This window comes from Podarcis bocagei, assembly GCF_964188305.1.
Source record: "Podarcis bocagei genome assembly, chromosome: 15".
Classification (NCBI taxonomy): domain Eukaryota; kingdom Metazoa; phylum Chordata; class Lepidosauria; order Squamata; family Lacertidae; genus Podarcis; species Podarcis bocagei.
Genome location: NC_138141.1, coordinates 33,681,111 through 33,703,053, shown reverse-complemented (window position 1 = coordinate 33,703,053; position 21,943 = coordinate 33,681,111). Strand labels below are relative to the sequence as shown.

Genomic DNA, 21,943 nt, shown 5'->3' with positions numbered 1-21,943 from the left:
ACTCGAAATCAGGACAAAAGGGAGAAACATGCTAAGAGGAAGGCATGCTTGGCAAACCCTCACCGTCATCAACTCCCAGAAACCTATGTCCCCACTGTGGAAGGACGTGTGGTTCCAGAATTGGCCTCCACAGTCACAGACTGTTGAGACCAGGCATCCCCAAACTTGGCGCTCCAGCTGTTTTTGGACTACAACTCCCACGATCCCTAGCTAACAGGACCAGTGGTCAGGGACGATGGGAATTGTAGTCCCAAAACAGCTGGATGGCCGAGGTTGGGGATGCCTGGTTAAGACCGTGTTCATAGAAGACAATCTTACTCTGCTACGAGTGATCGCCGGAAAGAAAATTTAAACCACGTGGGTTCCCCCAAAGAATCCCGGGAGCTCTAGTTTACCACTAGCAGATACAACTCCCAGCATCCTTAGATTCGTGGAGGGGAGCGGTATGTGCTTTAAAGGTTCCGTTGCTATGCAACTGCGGCGACTTCCTTCCGCTTCCATCACGCGCTTAACTGCCTGTAGGTGGCGCTGCCTTCGTGGAGTCTCAAGTGCGCATGCTCGCCTTTGCGAACCGTCCACCCACACTACAACTCCCAACAGGCACGGCTGCTGGGGCTGAGGCTGGCGCCAGAACACGGGGCCCGGCGAGGCACGTCATCCGGCGCGAGGCGTGCTGGGAACTGTAGTCCTTCCGGCCCTGAGGCGCGGGCAGAGAGGCGGGGCCCGGCGAAGCATGTTCCCTGTCGCCGGCGAGGAGGGCGGCAGCGGCAGCCCTGTTCTTGCCGGGAGGTGAGGATGCCTCAGGGAGGCGGCCCGCTGCCCCCGCCCAAGAGACCGAAGCTGGCCTCCGCCACGGTGCCCCTCGGCTCGGCCCCGCGCAGAGCGATGTTGCTGGCGGCGCCCGGCCCCAAGCGCCACACGGCGCCCGCCTCCTCCGCCGGCTCCTCCTCGGGGCTCGACAGCCAGCGACGCAGCCTGCCCATCTTCCAGGCGCGGGGGACTCTGCTCGGGCAGCTCCGGAGCTTGGACTGCGCCGTCCTCATCGGTGAGGGAAGGGTTAAAAAAAGAAACAAACCGCAGTTGTTCTCCCCCTCAAAGGGGGAGGGGTTTGTGGAGGCCACGCCCTTCCCCGAGAGGGTGCGGGGAAAGGGCCTGTGAAATTGTCTGCGATAAGCCCCTCCTTTTCCAGTGTGCAGGGGAGAGGCCTGTGGAACCCCGCCTCCTTTCCACGCTTGAGAGGCGGGGCTGAAGCAAGCACCTCCCTTTGTGATTATTGCAGGGAGGGGGGACTTGTGTGCCTCTCCCTCTCCCCCCCCCCTTGAGGTTGTTAGGGAAGGATTGTAGCTCAGTGGTTAGAGCACCTGTCTTGCTGCAGAAAGTCCCGGGTTCGAACCCCCAAGTTCAGGAACATCCGGATGACAATCTGTTTTGCGGAACTGGGGGAGCATTCCTCCCTGTCTTCAGTGGGGCTGAGGCTTACACGATTCTGCCTCTCCTTGCCTTCCGTGGGCCAATGTAGGGCCAACTTAAAGTGACTGAGCCGTGTCCTCATTCCGCTGGTGAATGGAAGAAAGCACACACCTGTCAGGCAGGAGACATCCCATCGAACTTGTTGGGCTCACTCTTGAGTAGATACCTCCACTTGCATTGACTGTTTGAATTTGGGAAGCCACTTGCTTTTGTTTTCCATTCAGCAGAACGCTGTAGACATGTACAGTGGTACCTCGGGTTGCATACACTTCAGGTTACAGACTCTGCTAACCCAGAAATAGTACCTCGGGTTAAGAACTTTGCTTCAGGATGAGAACACGGCGGCACGGCAGCAGCAGGAGGCCCCATTAGCTAAAGTGGTGCTTCAGGTTAAGAACAGCGTCAGGTTAAGAACGGACCTCCAGAACGAATTAAGTACTTAACCCGAGGTACCACTGTAATTGGGAACTGACCTTGATGTATCTCACATGTGTCTCTGCTGGAGACCACAGGCAATAACCTCCCAATGCCATTTGTTTAATGCTCTGCAGGGGAAACAGGCTCAGGCAAGACGACCCAGATCCCGCAGTACCTCTATGAAGGAGGGATTGGGCGCCAAGGCATCGTTGCTGTGACCCAGCCTCGCCGTGTGGCTGCTATATCCTTGGCCACCAGAGTCTCAGATGAGAAGAAAACAGAGCTGGGGAAACTGGTACGATCCTGGTATTTTCCTGCGTGGAGCTGAAGGAATCATAGAGTTGGAAGGGACCATGAGAGTCATCTAGTCTAACGCCCTGCATACAAAAATCTTTTGCCCAATGTGGGGCTTGAACCCACAGCCCTCCGAGTAAGAGTCTCATGCTCTACCGACTGAGCTATCCAGCCTCAGAAGTTGAAAAAGTGACAAGCTTCCCCACTTCCTCTCTCTGCTCTATGTACTTTTCAATTTGTTTATTAATTAATTAATGAATTGAATTTATATATTGCCTTTCTCCAAGTGCAGGACCCAAGGTGGCTGACAACATAAATTAAACAATGCAACTAAAAACATGCAATAAATATAAATATTAAAAACAGTTTAGTAACTTAAAACCCTTGAAAAGCACAAAAGACATACAACGCCCACTATTGAAAACAGCCTACCACAATAGCCAGTTTAGTGTCCAAAGGCCTGTTGGAGCAAAAAAAGTATATTACCGTGTATGTTTATGTATTGTTACATTGATATTCCACTTTTTCATGAAGCATAGCTGGTGAAAAATATGTGCCACCTTCTTATTTCTGCACCCCCCACCCCATGACTCCTATGTTCAGGTTGGTTACACAGTACGCTTTGAGGACCTCACTTCTGAGGAGACGAAAATCAAGTTCCTGACCGATGGGATGCTGTTGCGAGAAGCCATTGGGGACCCCCTCATGGCCAAGTACAGTGTCGTCATTTTGGATGAAGCGCATGAGAGGACAATCCACACAGATGTGTTATTTGGAGTGGTGAAAGCAGCACAGAAGAGGCGGAAGGAACTGGGGAAGTCACCACTGAAAGTAAGTGGTTAAAAGTGATGGGCAGGAGGTTGCCAGTTGACACACACACTGCTGTTCATAAGAAACATCAGAGCAGTTTACAGCAATTGCACATAAAACCATACAATAAAAATTGTATGAAAAGTTAAAATCAGACATTAATTAACTATTGTGGAAATGTGTATTTTCAGTTGCCTGCATAAGCCTGACAGAATAGAAAAGTTTTAAGCAGGCATTAAGACACTAAAGGCTGTGTTTCTTGCTGTTGTCAAATTTGCCTCACCAACTCAGGGAACGACCAGTGATGCTTCTGCAAATGATGTCAGTGACAGAGCTGAAATATAAGGAGGGTTCAGGCGCTCCCTGAGGTACCCTGGACATAAATTGCTGGAGGGCCTCATATTGATCTCTTATACTACTTATCAAGCACAATTCTCAGTAACAAGGGTGGGTTGTGTTTTTCTTACAGATAATCATAATGTCAGCTACTATGGATGTCGACCTGTTTTCCCAGTACTTCAATGGCGCTCCTGTCCTTTACCTAGAAGGCAGGCAACATCCCATCCAGATCTTCTACGCTAAGCAATCTCAAAGCGATTACCTCCAAGCAGCTCTAGTGACAGTTTTCCAAATCCACCAGGTACCACATTAGTTTCAATATTTTTGAATATCTATGGTACAGAATTAACCACATTTTTTATCCTGACCTTTCTCGGGAACAATTGCGCAAACTTTGCTTCTAATATCTTAAGAGGTATTCAAATGAGTGCAGTTTTGAAAGGTTTTGTATGACATCTTTATTCAAAATGACATTCAAATGTATGCAAAATTTGGCTTTGATATATTGAGAGGTGTCAAGACTCATAGCGATCAGACAAGTTTACAAATCAGAGCAGATAAAGTATTAATGTAGATCTTCATTTTTCTGTATGTGCATCCATTCTGTATGTCTGCTAGTCTGATTAGCCTCTTCTGACTGCTAAGTGGATTTCCAAGGGCTTAGGCAGAGCAAACTTAACCCGTTCTGCCACCTGCAACCTGATCATTTTAAAGGGCAATACCAGGGATTCAACTTGGGACCCTTTTTTGCCTGCACTGCAGGGAGTTGGACTAGATGACCACTGGGACCCTTCCAACTCAACAATTCTATGAAAGCATGTGCCCTACCATTAAGCTATGACCACTTTCCAATCATATGTGTCTCATTTCTTTAAAGGAAGCTCCTCCTCCTCAGGATATCCTGGTGTTTCTGACGGGTCAGGAAGAGATCGAAGCAATGACCAAAACCTGTCGGGACATTGCAAAGCATCTTCCTGACGGTTGCCCTCAGATGGTGGTGATGCCTCTCTATGCTTCTCTGCCTTATTCGCAACAGCTCCGGGTCTTCCAGACTGCACCCAAAGTAAGTACAGTGGTACATCGGGTTACAGACGCTTCAGGTTACAGACTCCGCTAACCCAGAAATAGTGCTTCAGGTTAAGAACTTTGCTTCAGGATGAGAACAGAAATCGTGCGGCAGCAGCAGGAGGCCCCATTAGCTAAAGTGGTGCTTCAGGTTAAGAACAGTTTCAGATTAAGAACGGACCTCTGGAATGAATTAAGTACGTAACCAGAGGTACCACTGTAATTGATGGCAGAAGTGGTTTGATTACTCGGGTGCTTTTTTAAAAAAAACAACTACTAAACTGCTCAAGATGGACTGTTTCCCTGTAGCATCCAAAATAGACAAAAGTTCGTAAAACCCAAGAAGAGCCCTGCTGGATCAGGCCAAAGGAGGTCCATCTAGTCCAGCATCCTGTTCTCACAGTGGCCAGCCAGATGTCTCTGCAAAACCCACAAGCAGAACCTGAGTATAACAGCGCTCTCTCCACTTGTGATTTCCTGCAGCTGGTATTCACTGGCTCTGACAGTGGAGGCCAAACATCGTCTTCATGGCCAGTGGCCACTGATAAGCTTATCTTCCATGAGTTAAGTCTAATCCTCTTTTACAGCCACCCAGGTTGGTGGCGATCACTAGGTCTCCCCAGGGAGGTTTGTCTGGCATCTTCATGGGATGCAGGTGGCACTGTGGGTTAAACCACAGAGCCTAGGACTTGCCGATCAGAAGGTCGGCGGTTCGAATCCCCGTGACGGGGTGAGCTCCCGTTGCTCGGTCCCTGCTCCTGCCAACCTAGCAGTTCGAAAGCATGCCAGTGCAAGTAGATAAATAGGTACCGCTCCGGCGGGAAGATAAACGGCGTTTCCATGCGCTGCTCTGGTTCGCCAGAAGCGGCTTAGTCATGCTGGCCACATGACCCGGAAGCTGTACACCGGCTCCCTCGGCCAATAAAGCGAGATGAACGCCGCAACCCCAGAGTCGGTCATGACTGGACCTAATGGTCAGGGGTCCCTTTACCTTTACCTAGGATCCAAATCCTGTTTTGTTGATTCCTCCCTGGGTAGGCCCACTGTCTCTCTTGGCCCTGAAGCCATTTTCGGTACCTCCCCAGGTTGCCTGTGGGCAACTCCTCCCATCGCTCATCCTGCTCTAACCAGCCCCTCCAAGACATCTCCTTGGGGCTCATGACACCTTTCCCAGAAGGCTATTCCTGAGCTGGTGGCTCCCATAGCTGAAAAGCCCCCCTCCAGGATATCCACTTGCCGTACGTCCAGTAACAAACAGGGCAAAGGAGGGCCTCTGATGGAATTACTCCTGCTTTGTTGTTTTTGATAGTTTATTTCTTGCCTGTCTTTAACGCTTTCATCTTTTCATTTTGAGGTGATGGCTTGAACCTTTTAAAAATATACTTTTACAGCAAGGTACAAACTTAGAATGAACACTGATAAGGCTTTCTTCTTCTTCTCTCCCAGGGTTATCGCAAAGTAGTTCTTTCTACCAACATTGCTGAGACCTCCATCACCATTGCAGGCATTAAATATGTTGTGGACACAGGCATGGTTAAAGCGAAGAAGTATAGTCCCGGTATGTGTGTATTGGACAGAGTCATGCCAGGAGATAGAGTTGAGAGACTAGCTGAGGTAGAGGGTCCTGGGAACACAGGAAGCTGGCTAGTTGTGAGTCAGACCATTGGTCAGTCTAGCTAAGAAGCATCTAAACCAGGTGTGGGGATCCTTTGGCCCTCCAGAGGTTACTGAACTACAACTCCCATCATCCCGGGCCAGTCACCAATATCAGCTGACAACACAACATCAGCTGACATCACCCTGTTGACAGGTGAGTGTGGTTTTGAAAAATGGCCTCGCAGGCCATATTTGACCCTCCTGTCAGGCTAAGATCAAGGTATAGCCAGAGGTTCCCCACTCCTATTCTAGCCCAATGGAAGCTGGGCTAGTTTTCTTCTGGCACAGCACCCCCTGCCTGCAGCATGAAATGGTATAAACATTCACAGTTCCACTGTTTTATTCTCACCTCATTCTGCTGCATATGTGCACCAGGCCAGATGTCAAACCAACTGAGCAACAAAACTGGAAAACCGTTGATAGCGCCTAAGTAGACATAAGTCAAGTTAAATCCTTGAGGGCCGTATCTGTTCAGTAATGGCTGCTGGTCTCTCCTGTAAGGGAGTTCCTGTTTCGTAGAATTCTAGAGTTGGAAAGGAAGTTCAGCTTCAAAGTTCAACTTCCTATCAGTGCAACAAAATCTCCAGCATCCCAGATTGGTGGTGAGGCAGCCTCTGCTTAGATACTCCTGAAGTCCACCACCTTCTAAGGCATACTTTGCTATAGTCAAAGGCTCTGGCTGATGCTTATTTATTTATTATATTTCAGAAGATATACACACTACTTCACTTTAAAAAAAACCCCTCAAAGTGGTTTACATGGAGTAAAACAATAAAAGTATCGGTAAAAACAGTTAAAAACAACTCCTTAAAACATTTAAAAAAACTAAAATCGGCAATAAACTAAAACCAGATTAAAACACACAATAACATTAGATTTGTCCAAACAAAAATGTTTTTAGTGGGCTCAGCAAAGAGAACAATGAAATTGATGTCAATAGGCTGAGAGTTCCAAAGTGTAGGTGTTGCCACGCTAAAAGATTGATTTCTTACAAATGCACAACAGATATTTTGCAGTGCTTGTAATAGTGCCAGTTCTGTTTAGTCAAAACCACCTTGTGATTTTAGCCTATTCGTTTGGTTCCTTTCCTCTGGAGCCACAGAAAGCCTAATTTGCTCCATGATAAATGATCTGGTTAATGGTGGGTGTTTTCTGCTCCTCCCAGAAAGTGGTTTGGAAGTGCTGGCGGTCCAGCGGGTGTCAAAGGCCCAGGCTTGGCAGCGGGCAGGCCGGGCCGGGCGAGAAGACAGTGGGCTTTGCTACCGCCTCTACACCGAAGATGAGTTTGAGAAGTTTGACAAAATGACGATACCAGAGATCCAAAGGTGAGGCTGCTCTTCCCGTGGAGAAGTGTTCACTGCTCTGTGAAGTAAATTTCACATTGAGTGGAGAAGTGCTCCCTCTTCTGGTCCATCCTGAATCTCACGCAAAACAGTTGCATTGGATCATCCCAAGTTCATAAGAGAGGAAGCTGGGTGGGGAACTTTGAGCCCACAGGCCAATCTTGGACTCCAAGGGGCTCCCACTCGGCCCATGAGATTGTTTCCCCGAAGGCACACCCAGTGGCGTAGCGTGGGTTGTCAGCACCCGGGGCAAGGGAAGTAATTTGCGCCCCCTAACCCGTGGATTTGCGCCCCCTAACCTGTGGATTTGCGCCCCCTAGCCCTAACCGCCAGATGTTGCGCCCGGTGCGGCCGGCCCCCCCTGCACCCTCCACGCTACGCCACTGGACACACCCACCTGCCACTCAGCTGCCATCACTGGGTGATGTCAGGTACTCCAGGGGCAGGGCAAGATTCAGTCCTGTTTGGTATCAGAATCACAGCAGAGGAGATGTGGGAGTGTTCAATTATATATATATGGGAGGCCACAAAAAAAGAATTTGCATCACAGCGAGGGACTCAAGGAAGCTGTCAGTAAAAGGAAATATATAACTCATTTTTAAAAATATATATACAAATATTTATTTGCCGCTGTATAATAAAAGTGTATCATCACAGTTCATTACAGCATAAAAACATAAAATCAGACTTTAAAATGATATTTTAACACAAGGTGGTTGAGGCTTAGAAGGAGCCACTAAGTGCAATTTTGGTAGGGTGGGCTCACTTGCTTCAGCAAAAGTTCAGGCTGTTTGTGAGATGGCTCTCCTTCCACAGGTGTAACCTAGCTGGTGTGATGCTCCACCTCCTGGCTCTGAGAATCCCAAACGTCCTCACCTTTGACTTCATGTCAAAACCATCTCCAGGTAACTCAAGCTGTTCAATGTTATTCTATCTATACCAGGGGTCGGCAAGGTTTACCAGCCATGGGCTGGATCACTCCCATGGAGATTGTCTGTGGGCCATAGTGGTGCAGTGCAATGCTAGAAATCACGTCTGTGCATGTCTGCGGCGCTGAAAATTGCATTGGCACATGCCCAAACGCTGAAAATAGCGCCTGCACAGAAGCGTTTTCGGCGCGTGGACATGCGCAGACACGATTTCCGGTATCTGCGCGTGCACAGACGCGATTTCTGGCGCCGCTCGGCGAGTCCCCGCACCGCGCTGTGCCGGTTTAGCGTAGCAGGCAGGGGACTCACTGAGTGGGTGGCTCGGGGGCTGGTAAAACAGTCTTCATGGGCCGCACGTTGCCGATCCCTGATCTATAGTCAGCAAAGCAGTTACACAAAGTCTAGAGCTAACCTGAGGAACGTGCCTGCTTCTAGTGGCTAATCGTATGTAGTGATTATCTATATACTGCTGTCGGATTGCTGTGCACGTTGAGCTGGGTTCCCTTGCGCAGGTGGGGACAGGGCTCTTGTGCCTGGGTCCTGCTTGTGCGTTTCCCACAGGCATCTGGTTGGCCTCTGTGAGAACAAGATGCTAGACTGAATGGCCCATTGGCCTGATCCAGCAGGCTCCTCTTATGTTCTTATGCAACTTCTGATACCTGTGGCTTGTGACCAGCTGTGTGAGCCTCACCCCCATCTCCTTTGTCTTGACAGAAGCGCTCCAGGCGGCCGTGGAGCAACTGGCCCTCCTTGGCGCAGTGGAAAGGAAAGACGACCAGCTGATTCTCACCCCCCTGGGAAGGAAGATGGCGGCATTTCCTCTGGAGCCCAAGTTCTCCAAAGTATGGAAGTCACCTGTGTTTTGTTTCCCGCGAGACAAATTAGATCCTTCTGCTTGCTTCTGTTTTCTTGCTCTTCAACTTCACTAGCAAAACAGAAGAAAAGCACAGCCACGTCTTCCTCTGTTTTGCTTTTCTGCCTTCTTGACGGTTGAGAAAGTGATAACTGACTTTGGTTCCGCTCCCCTAGTGAGTCCAGTACTATGTGGAAAGGAAGGAGTTGGCCCAGGTATCCAGCCTGGGAGGTAGGGTAGGTGCCACTCCTGAGCTGGCGCTCTGTGCCATCGCCAGATGTACATGTAGCAAATCTGTAGCTGTGGTAGGATTTCATCTCCTGGAAACCCCTTCTGAACTCCACAAGCCACAATACTGCCTAGCAGTGCCCAGTCTTAGCTGTCACAGAAGTGGTGACCCTGCTGTGTCTGGGCTTTTCCATCTTAGGCTTAGAAGAATTCCCAGCATACAGGAAAATGGTGTATCAGGAAGAAGTCTGCTCGTCTATGTGCAGAAACATATTCTTTAAATAGAAATTATGTCATGCTAGATTGCACCTGCAATCTGAAATGGTCCAGTCACAAGTTTATCACTTCCACGGTGTGGCTCTTCCCATACTTGACCTATAACCTTCCAGTTTGGCATCCTATACAATTCCTCCTTGCCAGGCGATTGGCTCGCTTGCTGAATCTCATCATTTTTAAAAGCAACCTCTTTCTACCTGTGTTTGGCAGACCATCCTGATGGCCCCCAAGTTCCACTGCACAGAGGAGATCCTCACCATTGTCTCCCTGCTCTCTGTGGACAGTGTCCTCTACAACCCCCCTTCGCGGCGGGATGAAGTACAAGCCGTCCGGAAGAAATTCATCTCGAGTGAAGGGGATCACATCACGCTGCTGAACATCTACCGAGCTTTCAAAAACATCAGTGGCAATCGGGTAAGTGCTCAGGGCAGGTTTGACTGGGCAGGTTTTGGGTGCTCCTTCTTAAAATCCCATCTTCTGTAACACTTAATTTGCAGGGGGCTTCCTGACCTCTGTTCTGACAAGGATGCTTTGATACTTAATTCCTACGTGTTCAGAGCAGTCATTTTAAACAGAACATTTTGGGGAAAAAAATCCATTAAGAGTCACTGATGCTTCCCTTATACGTGTAATGGCAGACATTAAGTAATGACAGGTGCCATTAAGTAATTATTTGATGTTGTTGAACTCATAAAAGTGCTTAAAGTTTTATAAGCACTGTACAGATATTAGAGGATAAGATTGTGAGCCTGCAGGCAGGGACAGCACAAAAGGAAAAAGAAATGGGGAGGGAAGAGGAGAGCAAGCAAGTTCAGAAAGTCAGAGCAAAGTACTTGTCTCTCAAGGATCTTGCAACTATATATATTTTTAAAATCAAGATTACCTCTGAGCATGCACTTCCTTCAATACCAGGTAGCCAACATTCAGCCTTTGGTATCTGTGGCTAGGCGTCAAGTGCAGGAAAACATTAATTTCCTTTCTTTCTTTTTTTAAGTATTATTATTTAGTGACTTATCTCTGGCTTCTTACTGGATTTTGTTGTTGGGGGAGCACCGCTCAATGTTCTTAATGCTACTACTAGTGTACACAGCTGTCTGTCTGTCAGTAGGTAGATACAATGTGTGCTCATTCATGTATGAAAGTTGTAAGGTGAGGTATATGGAGCTAACGCCTGACCCGAGCAGTTAGCCTTCTAATTTCTCCTCTTGCACTTTCTCCTTTACCTCAGGAATGGTGCAAAGAAAACTTTGTGAACAGCAGGAATATGATGCTGGTCTCAGACGTCAGAGCTCAGCTCAGGGACATTTGTATCAAGGTAACTATAAGGAGGCTTCAAAATGGTTCAGCATGTACCCTTTTTAATGAGACCCAAGTTGTTATTTTAGATGCCAGCCAGGGGTGGGACAAAAAGGGGAGGGAAGCAATAAAAGTGCAAAGAGAACAAAAGAAGAAGCAACTCCTCCAGTTAGTATTGAAACATAAATCTGAATCATACAAGAATAATAGTCCTTGACAGGATTTGCCAACCGGTGTTTTCGACTAGAACTCCCATCAGCCACAGCAGCATGGCACAACCAACATAAAAGTGATCTGGCAGCCTTGCTTCAGGCAGTGGTGGAACCCAGAAAGGGATCTCACACAGGAGGAAACACAAGGGAAGGTGCTGTGGGCTTAGGTTTGCTATGCAGGTTTGCGGTTCAAACTTGGGCTGGTAAAAGTAATTATAGGAAGCTGTTCAATTTGCCAGGCAGCAACTGAATCTGTGAAGATGGTGGTGCGTCCCCCTGTTCATTACAGAGTGCCTGGAAGGGATGGTTTTTAAACTCTGTGCTGTCCTCATCCTGTTGTTGTGTTTCTGTTTTGCGCTTCACCGCCCAGCTTTCCATACCGCTGGAATCCTCCCGATCCGACACAGGGAACATCCGCCGCTGCCTGGCGCACAGCCTCTTCATGAACACAGCCGAGCTGCAGGCGGACGGCACCTACGCCACGACCGACACGCACCAGCTGGTGGCCATCCACCCCTCCTCCGTCCTCTTCCACTGCAAGCCGGCCTGCGTCACCTACAACGAGCTGCTCCACACCAACAAGTGCTACATGAGGGACCTGTGCGTGGTCGACGCTGACTGGCTTTACGAGGCAGCGCCCGAATACTTCCGCCGGAAGCTCAGAGCAGCCAAGAACTGACCTGGGGACAAGGGAAGGAAATCCTACCCACCGAACCTTCATTGGCCTGAGCAGTATTTGTTCTTGGCCAACTCCGGGGCTGCATGCCAGTGGCAGATGCCACCAGGCCGCATTTTCGCATGCACACCTGTATCGGACACATGCACGCACAGGCACGCAGCCCTGCCTCCTCGGTTGAACAGTGCAGATCACTTTGGGAGGAGGGGTTCCTGTTTCCTCCCTGCTCATCAGACTTATCAACCCGACAATTGGGTGGAGAGATATAAGCCTCTCTGCCCACCCCCAGCATTGCGTCTACATTATTTTTATTTCTCTTCTTGCTGAATTGCCAAAACTAGTGGGGTCTTAAGCGGGATGGGAAGAAAATGGACTGAGAGCTGTGGGTTAGCCACCCTGGCCAAAGAATTTGGGGAAGTGGGATTTGGGGGGGGGGTACTGAACGCACAGGGATCTGAGACTTTCCCCACTGATCAGAGAATGGCTTCCCAAGTGGCTGGACCTCGCGCATCTGCATCCACTTGTGAGCAAGTGCTTCCTGTAAAGTCTCTTTCAAAAGGAGCCTTGTGCAGGTACATTGTGCCAACTGCATCTGCATCTGTGCATCAGCAGCAACTGGGTGACTGAAGTTTCATTCCAAACGATCCTTCTATTATTGTGCCATAATGTATGTCTTAGGGCATCCGTGTCCTCTTATCTGAGGGAGGACAGAAGAGCTTGGAGCTCAGTAAATTGGAAAAGAGGTTTGTACCCAAAGAAAGCAGATCTGTTTATTTGAAAATGGCCTTGAAACAGACTTTGTCAACCCTGTGGTTTCGCATTTTGGTGTCACAGTAACATGAATCGTTTTGCAAGGGGAGAGCAGTCTTTCAAAGCACACTTCTTTTTAGATATGAGATGCTAATTTTACTCTTTCCCTCATTCGCCATTGCTCATCTCAGGGGTGGAGAATCTTTTCCAGTCTGAGGGACACATCCCTCCCTGGGCAAACCTGCAGGGTCAGAGGCAAGACAACAGCTGGGACTCCTACCTTTGTGCAGCAGGCTATGTTCCAGCCTTGCAAAATCCAGGCACACAAACACCCATCCATCAGGGCAAGGAAAAGGTGTTACTGCAGTCAAGGACACATCCCAGCCAGGCAAAAGGACTGAGGAGGGGACGGTGCAAGGCCAAAGAGGGGCGTGGCCTAGTGAGAGTCCCAAGAGCCAGAGAGAAATATGAAAGACTTAATTTGCCCTCTTCCGGGCCTGAAGTCCCCCACTTCTGGTTTAGCTTGGAAGTTCCTTTTGCACACTTTTGCACCACGGTAGGTAGCACTAGTTGTTCTGTGCTTAATTTCAGGGAGGAGAAAGATAACAGCTACTCAAAACTGGCAGCGTCACCCTCTGAACTAAAAGCCCCTAACCCTTGATTGATAGCAACTTTTGCCATGCTGGTGAACCTCCAGCTGTTTTGGACCACAATTCCCATCAGCCCCCAGCCACTTGCCAATCAGAGGAGATAATCCTGTGGTTGTCATAAGGACTAGGAAGTGCCCCATCTTCAAACTCCACATCTTGCTTGTGTTGTTGACAGCCGCAACGCACATATTAAGAGTTACAGGGCAGTGGGGAGAGAACAAGGGAGATACCAACACAGTCTGTTTTGCCAGTAGGGTGACTCCTCTGGGGAAAAGCACCTGAGCTGCGTAATGGAGAAGGAAGATGTCCCTCTGGGGGAAGGCTGGAGACCTGCCAAAAAGCCACTAGATAGCTGACAAAGAGAGAAAACTCTTCTTTCCCAATTCATTTCAGCAGCGCTCCCCTGTACAAAAGGTGAGACCAGCCATCCGGTTAATGACTAGCCTGGTCACCAACAGGGACAAGAAATCCCATGAAGGCAAGTGAGCATCTGGTAGAAAAGAGGCTGATTCCTCCAGCCGCCTGAATTCATGCTGGTTGCAGATAAGGGGACTTGCTCTACCACCAGTTCTGTGGTCAACGATGCAATGAATCCTGGGGTTTAGTAGTTTCAAATACTAGTTTTTGCACTGGAAGTGGGTTTTTTGTGGTTGTTTGCATTGATTTTTTTCCAATCGTATTTGCATCGTATGATAGGTTGATCGCATTTATGAATCACCCTGCCTCAAGCAGAGTGAAGAAGAGAAAAGCAACTAAAACCACATCATCACTCAAAGCAATTCCCAAAGGAAACGAATGCATAAAATAACTGTCCTGAAATATATAAAAGACCCACAATTACTGATCAGGGCAAACATCAAACAAGTGTAAAGTGATGCATGTCAAGGCAAAGAAATCCTAGCTTCACATTTATGCTCGTGGGCTCTGACTTGATGGTGACTGACCAGAGACAAGACCGTGGAGGTGTGTGGCAGCTGTGAAACAAATTTCATGCTGAGCGCCGTTAGGGAAGGAACTGGAACCAGTTTTTACACAAATCTATAGTGTGAGGACCACATTTGGAATACAGTGGTACTTTGGGTTACAGATGCTTCAGGTTACAGACACTTCAGGTTACAGACTCCACTAACCCAGAAATAGTTCCTTGGGTTAAGAACTTTGCTTCAGGATGAGAACAGAAATCGTGCAGCAGCAGTACCTGGTACCTCAGGTTAAGAACAGTTTCAGGTTAAGAACGGACCCCCAGAACAAATTAGGTTCTTAACCTGAGGTACCACTGTACTGGGTAGTTCTGGTCACCTTGACTCTAAAAGTCCATTGGAGAGTTGGAAAAGGTTCAGAAAAGGGCAACCAAAATTATGACTCCCCACGAGGAAAGGTAGGAATGATTGGGACTTTATAGTTTAGAGAAAAGGCAAGTTTATAAAGCTTCATGGCATGGAGAAAGTGGACAGAGGGAAGTTTGTCTCCCATTCCCATGTCACTGGAACTTGTGGGTAACAACAAGGACTTCCTCACACAGTGCGTAAACTACGGAACTCCCTCCCACAGGAGGCAGCGATGGCCACCAACTTGGATGGCTGTAAAATAAGGCCAGGCAAATTCATGGAGGACAAGGCTGTTGATGGCTACTGGCCTGCCATGATGGCCATCCTCTACCTCTGCAGACGGAGGCAGCAAAGCTGCTGAGTGCCAGTTGCTGGAAAGCACAGGAGAGGAGAAGGCTCTGCTCACAGTTTCCCACAGGCATTTATCTATCTGGCTGGCCGCTGAGAGAGCAGGATGCTGCGCTAGGGGCAGTGCCCTATGGAGGCCCCATGGCAGTTGAAATCTCACAGATCATTTCCTAATCCTTGATTGTAATTATATTTCGAGCAGCACCAGATTTACATATAAGCTAAACAAGCTATAGCTTAGGGCCCCACCGTCTTGGCCCCCCAAATATACTTCTTCTTAATTGTATTTCACTATTAATATACTTCTTCTTAATTGTATTTCAGTTCAACAATTACTTTGATAAAATACACATTTTGTTATGTGCAAATGGCTTTAGATACCTTTTAGGTCCATAAATTACCATAGAGCATATATTCAACACAAAAAACCAGCGACAATTTGTTGCTGACAAAGGACAGCTGGACATATAAAGGGCCCCATTACCTTCAGTAGCTTAGGGCCTCATCAAACCTAAATGCGGCCCTGATTTCGGCATCAAATCTTTATTATTTTGAGCCGTTGTTGCAGGGCCCTTAGGACGGCGCCTTCCCTGCCTATCTGGGTATCTGGCACTAGCGAGAAGGTTCTCCTCTCTCACTTTTCAATGCGCAAAGCGCTCACCGCTGAGAGAGGCCCGCGCGCTTTGGAGAGCTCGCTTGGAGACGTTGCCTTGCGCGCCGCGGTGCCTTTAAGCAGAGCAGGCGGGAGGGGGGGGGAAGAGGCGGGTCAGGATTTCCCCCGCCTGGCCCTGCCTTCCCTTCCGGCCCGTCTCTCCCCACGTGTGTCCGCCTCCCTTGATCCGCATCCACCATGCTGCTCGCTCGCGCCCTGCGCTCCGCCGCCCTCTCCGCCGTGGCGCGCCGCCCGATCCAGCCCCGGCCGCTGCTCTCCTTGCAGCCCAGCTCGGCGGCGCCTCCCGGCCCGGCCTTCGCCGTCTCCCGGCCCTTCACCCGCTCGCTGTGGGTGCTGCGCGGCGCCGGCCAAGGCCCCAGCCGCCTCCTCCTCCGGCCAGGCTCGCCTTCCGTCTCCTGCGCCTGCGGCGGCCTCCACACCGATGGTGAGCTACGCGCGGAGGGCAGGGAAAGGGGGAAGAAGGTCGCTCGCAAGGAACGCAGGGCTCCGGGCGGCGCTTACTCGCGAGGAAGCCCCCCTTGGGGCCGCTGGGGATCGCGTCCGAGGAAAAAGACGGCCGCGATCCTCCTCCTAGCGAGCTTTTGTCCTGGGGAAAGTGCTTGGGGGCTGGGCTGCGAGCCAAGGCGCGCTTGCTCGCGAGGAATCCCCCTCGGCATCGGGTTGCTCGCGAGTAAACGTGTGCCTGCCATCCAAGAGGAGCTTACGCCCAGGGGGAGCAATGCTTTGGAAAAAAAAAATAGTAATAATTACGGGTATGAGTTCTTCCTAATCCACCCCCAAGCGGGATTGAGCGTTTACTGAATTTCCATCCCACATTTTTTCTCCCAGAAGCTCAAGGTCTGTGGTTTTCTCCCTCCGCATTTATTCCCCACAACACCCCAAGGAGATTAGACTGAGAGGCAGTAACTGGCCCCAAGGTCACACCCTTGAGTTGCATGGCGGAGCCCTGGGGTCTTCCCAATCCCACACTAACCATTGGCTCTCTGCAAGCCTTTAAATTACCTAATTTGATAAAAGGATCAGGAGCTGGGAAGATGTTTGAGGGCAGAGACCTGAACAGGGTCAGGCAGGAAGGGAAGGAGCACGTGTTTCCTAGCTCCAAAAGAAAATCTGGCAGTTCAATTCCATAAATGCTTACTCAAAAGGTAAGCCTCGTTTAGTTCAGGGGGACTTACTCCCAGGTAAACATGCAGAGGACTTGGGCCTCACTGCATCTCTAGTAATAGTTCTTAAAAGCACCTACAGTCATGGCTTAGATGGATCCCATGTCAGGCTTCCTCAGAGTAGACCCACTATTAGTCATGGCCTTTGATTTCAGTGAGATTGCTCTGATTGTGTTGGATGCAACCCAATATTCATGGAAATAAGTCCAGTTGAAAAATGGGGATTTGAGTAAATGCTTAGCAGGTTTGTAGGGTTGCACAAAAACGGTAAAGTTTTTGTTTTTTTAGCTTGGAAGTTTTGTTTGCATAATAAGTGCTGTTGGGTACTTGTAAACATGTAAACTCAAAGATTCAAATAGTGTGTGCATATACAGTCAGCTTAATAAAGGTAAAGGTAAAGGGACCCCTGACCATTAGGTCCAGTCGTGACCAACTCTGGGGTTGCGGTGCTCATCTCACTTTATTGGCCGAGGGAGCCAGCATACAGCTTCCGGGTCATGTGGCCAGCATGACTGAGCCGCTTCTGGCAAACCAGAGCAGCACACGGAAACGCCGTTTACCTTCCCGCCGGAGTGGTACCTATTTATCTACTTGCACTTTGACGTGCTTTTGAACTGCTGGGTTGGCAGGAGAAGGGACTGAGCAACAGGAGCTCACCCCATCGCAGGGATTCAAACCGCCGACCTTCTGATCGGCAAGCCCAAGAGGCTCTGTGGTTTAACCCACAGCGCCACCCACGTCCCTAGTCAGCTTAATAGTATCTACTTATTGGATGTGCGAGAAATAATAATGATGTTGGTGATGATGGTGACAGCATTTAATAATGATAATAACATTTCCTCCAAATCGCTCCTTAACAGTTTTAGGAGATGGACTATCATTTGCCAGCATTCATGCTCGCTGTCAAAATGTTATACTTCAAGCTCTTTGGAGCGCAGATCCGATGGCGCTGCCAAAATTATTAAACAGCACTGCAAATTCCTTTCTTAATGGCTGTTATCTCCCCCCCCCCAACTTGCAGGTGACAAAGCTTTTGCAGAGTTCCTCACGGATGAAATCAAAGAAGAGAAGAAAATCCAGAAGCACAAGTCCCTCCCCAAGATGTCCGGAGGGTGGGAGCTGGACGTGCACGGCACAGAGGCCAAGCTAGTGCGGAAGGTAGCTGGTGAAACGTAAGCGTGCAAGGAATTTTCACAGAGGGCCTAAAAAGGACAGCTGGGGGTGGGGTACAGTTATGCCTCCGGAACCCAGAAGCTGAGCTGCAACTCCCATTGTCCTTGGCCACACTTGCTGGGGCTGATGGGAGTTGTAGTTCAGTGGCATCTGGAGGCCCAAAGCTTCCCAGGATTTGGAGTAGAGCACTGGGCTGCTCTGTCTTGATCTCTGCTTGCTGATTGCAGGTCCACTTTCTTGCAGGGTCACCGTTTCGTTCAACATTAACAACAGCATCCCACCGAGCTTCGACGAGGCTCAGGAAGGGCAGAAGCCAGATGAGCAAGAGGTAAGCGAGGAAGAATCCTTCTCCAAGGGAGGCACCAGAGTTAACGCTAAATCGTTTCTGGTAAATGAGCCACCATAGCTGCTAGAGGGCTGTGAAAATACGTGCCCAGGGCGTCTGCCCACTTACTATCTGAAACCAAAGGGACGTGTTGGTTGCCATGTGTGATTTTTTTTCCCCCAGCTCTCCTATCCCACTATTGGGTGGGTCGTGTCCAGAGTAGCAGCAGCCATGACCTCCCTTCTTGCTCTTGCTAGCAGAGCATCCTTCGGCCACTGTTATTTCCGAGGCCCACACAGGTGTTTGTTTCTCTTCTCTAGCCTGAGCTCACGTCGACCCCAAACTTCGTTGTAGAAGTCACCAAAGACGACACCAAGCAGACGCTTGTGCTGGATTGCCACTATCCTGAGGACGAGGTGGGTGTTGTTTTCAAAATGAAAGTGTGGGGCCATGTGGCCCTTGAGTCCCCTTTTCTGGCCCTTGGGGGCCTTTCCCAAGGCCATGCTATTCCCTGGCCCCTGCTTCATGTCCCCCTCAGGTGTTTTAGGCCTGGCTGGAATATTATTATTTTTTGCATTTATATCCCATCTTTTTCTCGCAAGGAGCTCACCCCTCCTCATTTAATCCTCAGAACAACCCTGTGAGGGAGGTTAGGCTGAGAGCCACGGGCCCAAGGTCACCCAATGAGCTTCATGGCCGAGTGGGGATTTGAACCCAGGTTCTAGTCTGAGACGCTAACCAGTACACCACACTGGCTCCTTGAACTCTGATCCCACCTCTTGCTAGCCTGGAGGGAGGATAGAAAGTGGTGTGCGAGTTTATAAACTAACCCACCTGAGAAAATTAATATTTACATGTGTTGCTCCGCCCACATTCGCTCCTGGCCCCGCCCACCATGCCATGTGGCCCTCAGAAGATTGCCCAGAAGGGAATGTGGCCCTTACTCTGGAAGAAGCATCTCTACCCCTACAGTACAGTAAACCAGCTTTCTTCATCCGCCTGCCTGCCATCCAGATGTTTTCTATATCCCAACTCTACATCATCCCTGACCATTGGCCATGCTGGCTCAGGTGGATCCAAGTTGGGGTCCAGAACATCTGGAAGGCCCCAGGCTGAGAAAATGTATTTACCACAGGGATGGGAAGCTTGCCTCAGGTACCACGCAATACCTGTTCTGCATTTGTAAGAAATCCATCTCTTAATGTGTCAGCACCCGCACTTTGGAACTCCCTGCCTATTGACATCAGGCAGGCGTCTTCACTGTGCTCTTTCTGGTGCCTGATAAAAACATGATCAATTGATTGAATGAATTTATATACCGCCCTATGCCCTCAGGTCTCAGGGTGGTTCAGAGAATAAAATCAGAATATAAAACCACAAAATTCATAATCAAAATCAAAACAGCAGCAACCCAATAACCCTCACATTTTAAAAGGGGGTTTTAAAAGGCATTTTTGTTTAGGCAGATGTTTAGAAAGTTGACCCGTTTTAATCTGCTTTTGGTCTGTTGCTACTTTAACATTTGAAAAGCCTCAAATTATTGTTCCATTTTTCTTACTGATAATTTTATTGTTTTATCTTTTTTGTGAACTGCTTTGAGGTTGCTTTTTACAATCGAAGTGGCGTATAAATTTTATTAAATAGATGAATAGAAAACCCCCCAGCTATTGGGGGGTAGCAGTCTCAGTGAAATCTGGATCAGGTCCGTGGGGAGAACTGTCATACGGCATGGAAGAGAAGCCCCATGTCATGCGCTTTGGGGGAGCAGCAAGGGAGTTTCTGCCAGGCCCACAGGTTGGAGGGAAGGGTTTTCTTGGGGGGGGGGGGAGTGTGGCTTAGCATCCCACGATTGGACCTTGTTTAGCTGCTCTGCATCTACCAGCATACCCCCCCCCCCCCGGAAAAAAGCTTAATACAGAACTATCTTAAAGCCACCCACCCACCACTTTATTTTTCATTCCTGCCAACTGGGCTGTTTCTAACCACCCCCTTTAAAAAACGAATCAGGTTGCTCCTGGCGAAGAAGAAGACAGCGACATCTTCTCTATCCGAGAGGTCAGCTTCCAGCCCACCGGAGACTCAGAATGGAGAGACAATAATTACACCCTCAACACGGACTCTCTCGATTGGGTAGGAGCAGCTGTATAACTAGGGTACATGCGCTTGGGTGGTGCACTTATTTTGCACGACTGTATTTTCGGTTTTACGGAAATGCACTTTAGTCTGGCTGCAAGCTTGCCTAGCGGATAAGCGAAACTAGCAAACCTGCTAATATGAGCATATAAGGAAGGCTTGTGCACTGCAAAGGACCCTTGTGTGCATCTATGAAAGGACATCCACATGTCTTCCTTGATGCCTCTTGGGTATCGTGTTAGAAAGATGCATTATGTCCTGTGCAAGAGCTCAACACTGAAGCATGTGGATTTTCCAGAAGAATGTGAAAAGCTCCTGAATCACACAGGTGCACTTGGTTGGGAGCTACACAGAGCTCCCAAGTACAAGTTTGTGGGAAACCCAGGTTTACCTAGCAGAAAGGAGTGTAACAGCTATTGTGTTTTTGTGACACTCACTTTCTCTCTTCCTGCCCCCCCAATCCCATTATATTCCTAGGCTCTGTACGACCACCTGATGGACTTCATGGCTGACCGAGGGGTAGACAACACATTTGCGGATGAGCTTGTTGACCTCAGCACAGCGCTGGAGCACCGGGAATACATTCGATTCCTCGAAGACCTTAAACTCTTTGTCAAATGCCAGTAGGCTGAGAAGAGTGTCAGGGCCTGTATATTCGGGGGGGGGGGGTCCCTCAATTTCCTCTGCTTTTTCCCCCCCACTGAAGGCTGGACTTGGTTTCCAAACGCTGTGGAACGAGAGCGAGAACTGGGAGCTTCACATGGAGTGTGTGTTAAGCATGCATCCTTGGAAGGAGGAGGTGTCACTGTTTCAGAACCCTGCAGCGGTCTTGTTCACGACCTGACCGGCGTCACGCAGATCCACTTTGAAGTTTTTGTAAAACCCCGTAGCCTCCTCTCGCCCTTGGAAGTGTGGTTGGGGTTTTTGGAGCAGTTGAAGAAGGAAAAGAAAATGATCTCAAAATAAAACCAGTTGAAGGCTTTTGTCTGTGTAGAGTGAACAGTGTTGTTGACTTGTTTGTTGCTTTTTCACCCAGGCCTCACCTTAGATGGACAAGCTGGAGGGTGGGGTGGGCACATTGTGTGTGTGTTTGCGTATACACAGGATGGCTGGGGGGGGCACTTTGGTCGTGCCACTGCTAACACCCAGCCCCTGTACAAGTTCCAACCAGGTGGCACAACCCTCTAGTTAGTAACGCCTTCGTTAGCTTCATGGGATTATAAAAGCATGCTTCAACACTGTAAATTGACATACCAAGCTTTAAACTGCACAACACAAAATCAACGGGGCATTTCTGCTTAGTTACACCTATGGTTTTAACTATAGTCTCATGTTACATGTTCTTTTAACTTGTTATACAGTGGTACCTCGGGTTACATACGCTTCAGGTTACAGACTCCGCTAACCCAGAAATAGTACCTCAGTTTAAGAACTTTGCTTCAGGATGAGAACAGAAATTGTGCTCTGGCGGTGCGGCGCCAGCAGGAGGCCCCCATTAGCTAAAGTGGTGCTTCAGGTTAAGAACAGACCTCCAGA

General features: G+C 49.0%; 2 protein-coding genes across 2 annotated transcripts; both read left to right on the top strand.

Annotated features, from left to right (window-relative positions):
* Positions 1–539: 539 nt before the first annotated feature.
* On the top strand, positions 540–12,669 carry DHX33 (DEAH-box helicase 33). The gene is made up of 12 exons (XM_081173022.1): positions 540–1,045; positions 2,022–2,182; positions 2,785–3,012; positions 3,461–3,631; positions 4,208–4,393; positions 5,842–5,953; positions 7,217–7,376; positions 8,211–8,299; positions 9,038–9,165; positions 9,891–10,094; positions 10,909–10,995; positions 11,559–12,669. Exons 1-12 carry the CDS (start codon positions 796–798, stop codon positions 11,865–11,867), a joined length of 2,085 nt encoding a protein of 694 aa, XP_081029148.1. The 5' UTR covers positions 540–795; the 3' UTR covers positions 11,868–12,669.
* A 3,086-nt stretch (positions 12,670–15,755) lies between these two features.
* Positions 15,756–21,407, top strand: C1QBP (complement C1q binding protein). The gene is made up of 6 exons (XM_081173177.1): positions 15,756–16,037; positions 17,798–17,948; positions 18,193–18,277; positions 18,595–18,690; positions 20,282–20,404; positions 20,885–21,407. The coding sequence occupies exons 1-6, from the start codon at positions 15,791–15,793 to the stop codon at positions 21,032–21,034; spliced, it is 852 nt and encodes a 283-aa protein (XP_081029303.1). The 5' UTR covers positions 15,756–15,790; the 3' UTR covers positions 21,035–21,407.
* The last annotated feature ends 536 nt before the right edge of the window (positions 21,408–21,943 follow it).

Bases quoted from the DNA above. Each gene is read 5' to 3' on its own strand.
- C1QBP (XM_081173177.1), top strand. From the start codon at position 15,791: ATGCTGCTCGCTCGCGCCCTGCGCTCCGCCGCCCTCTCCGCCGTGGCG. The intron at 16,038-17,797 runs GTGAGCTACGCG...CCCAACTTGCAG, and splicing joins CGGCGGCCTCCACACCGATG to GTGACAAAGCTTTTGCAGAG. The intron at 17,949-18,192 runs GTAAGCGTGCAA...ACTTTCTTGCAG, and splicing joins CGGAAGGTAGCTGGTGAAAC to GGTCACCGTTTCGTTCAACA.
- DHX33 (XM_081173022.1), top strand. From the start codon at position 796: ATGCCTCAGGGAGGCGGCCCGCTGCCCCCGCCCAAGAGACCGAAGCTG. The intron at 1,046-2,021 runs GTGAGGGAAGGG...AATGCTCTGCAG, and splicing joins GGACTGCGCCGTCCTCATCG to GGGAAACAGGCTCAGGCAAG. The intron at 2,183-2,784 runs GTACGATCCTGG...TCCTATGTTCAG, and splicing joins AAACAGAGCTGGGGAAACTG to GTTGGTTACACAGTACGCTT.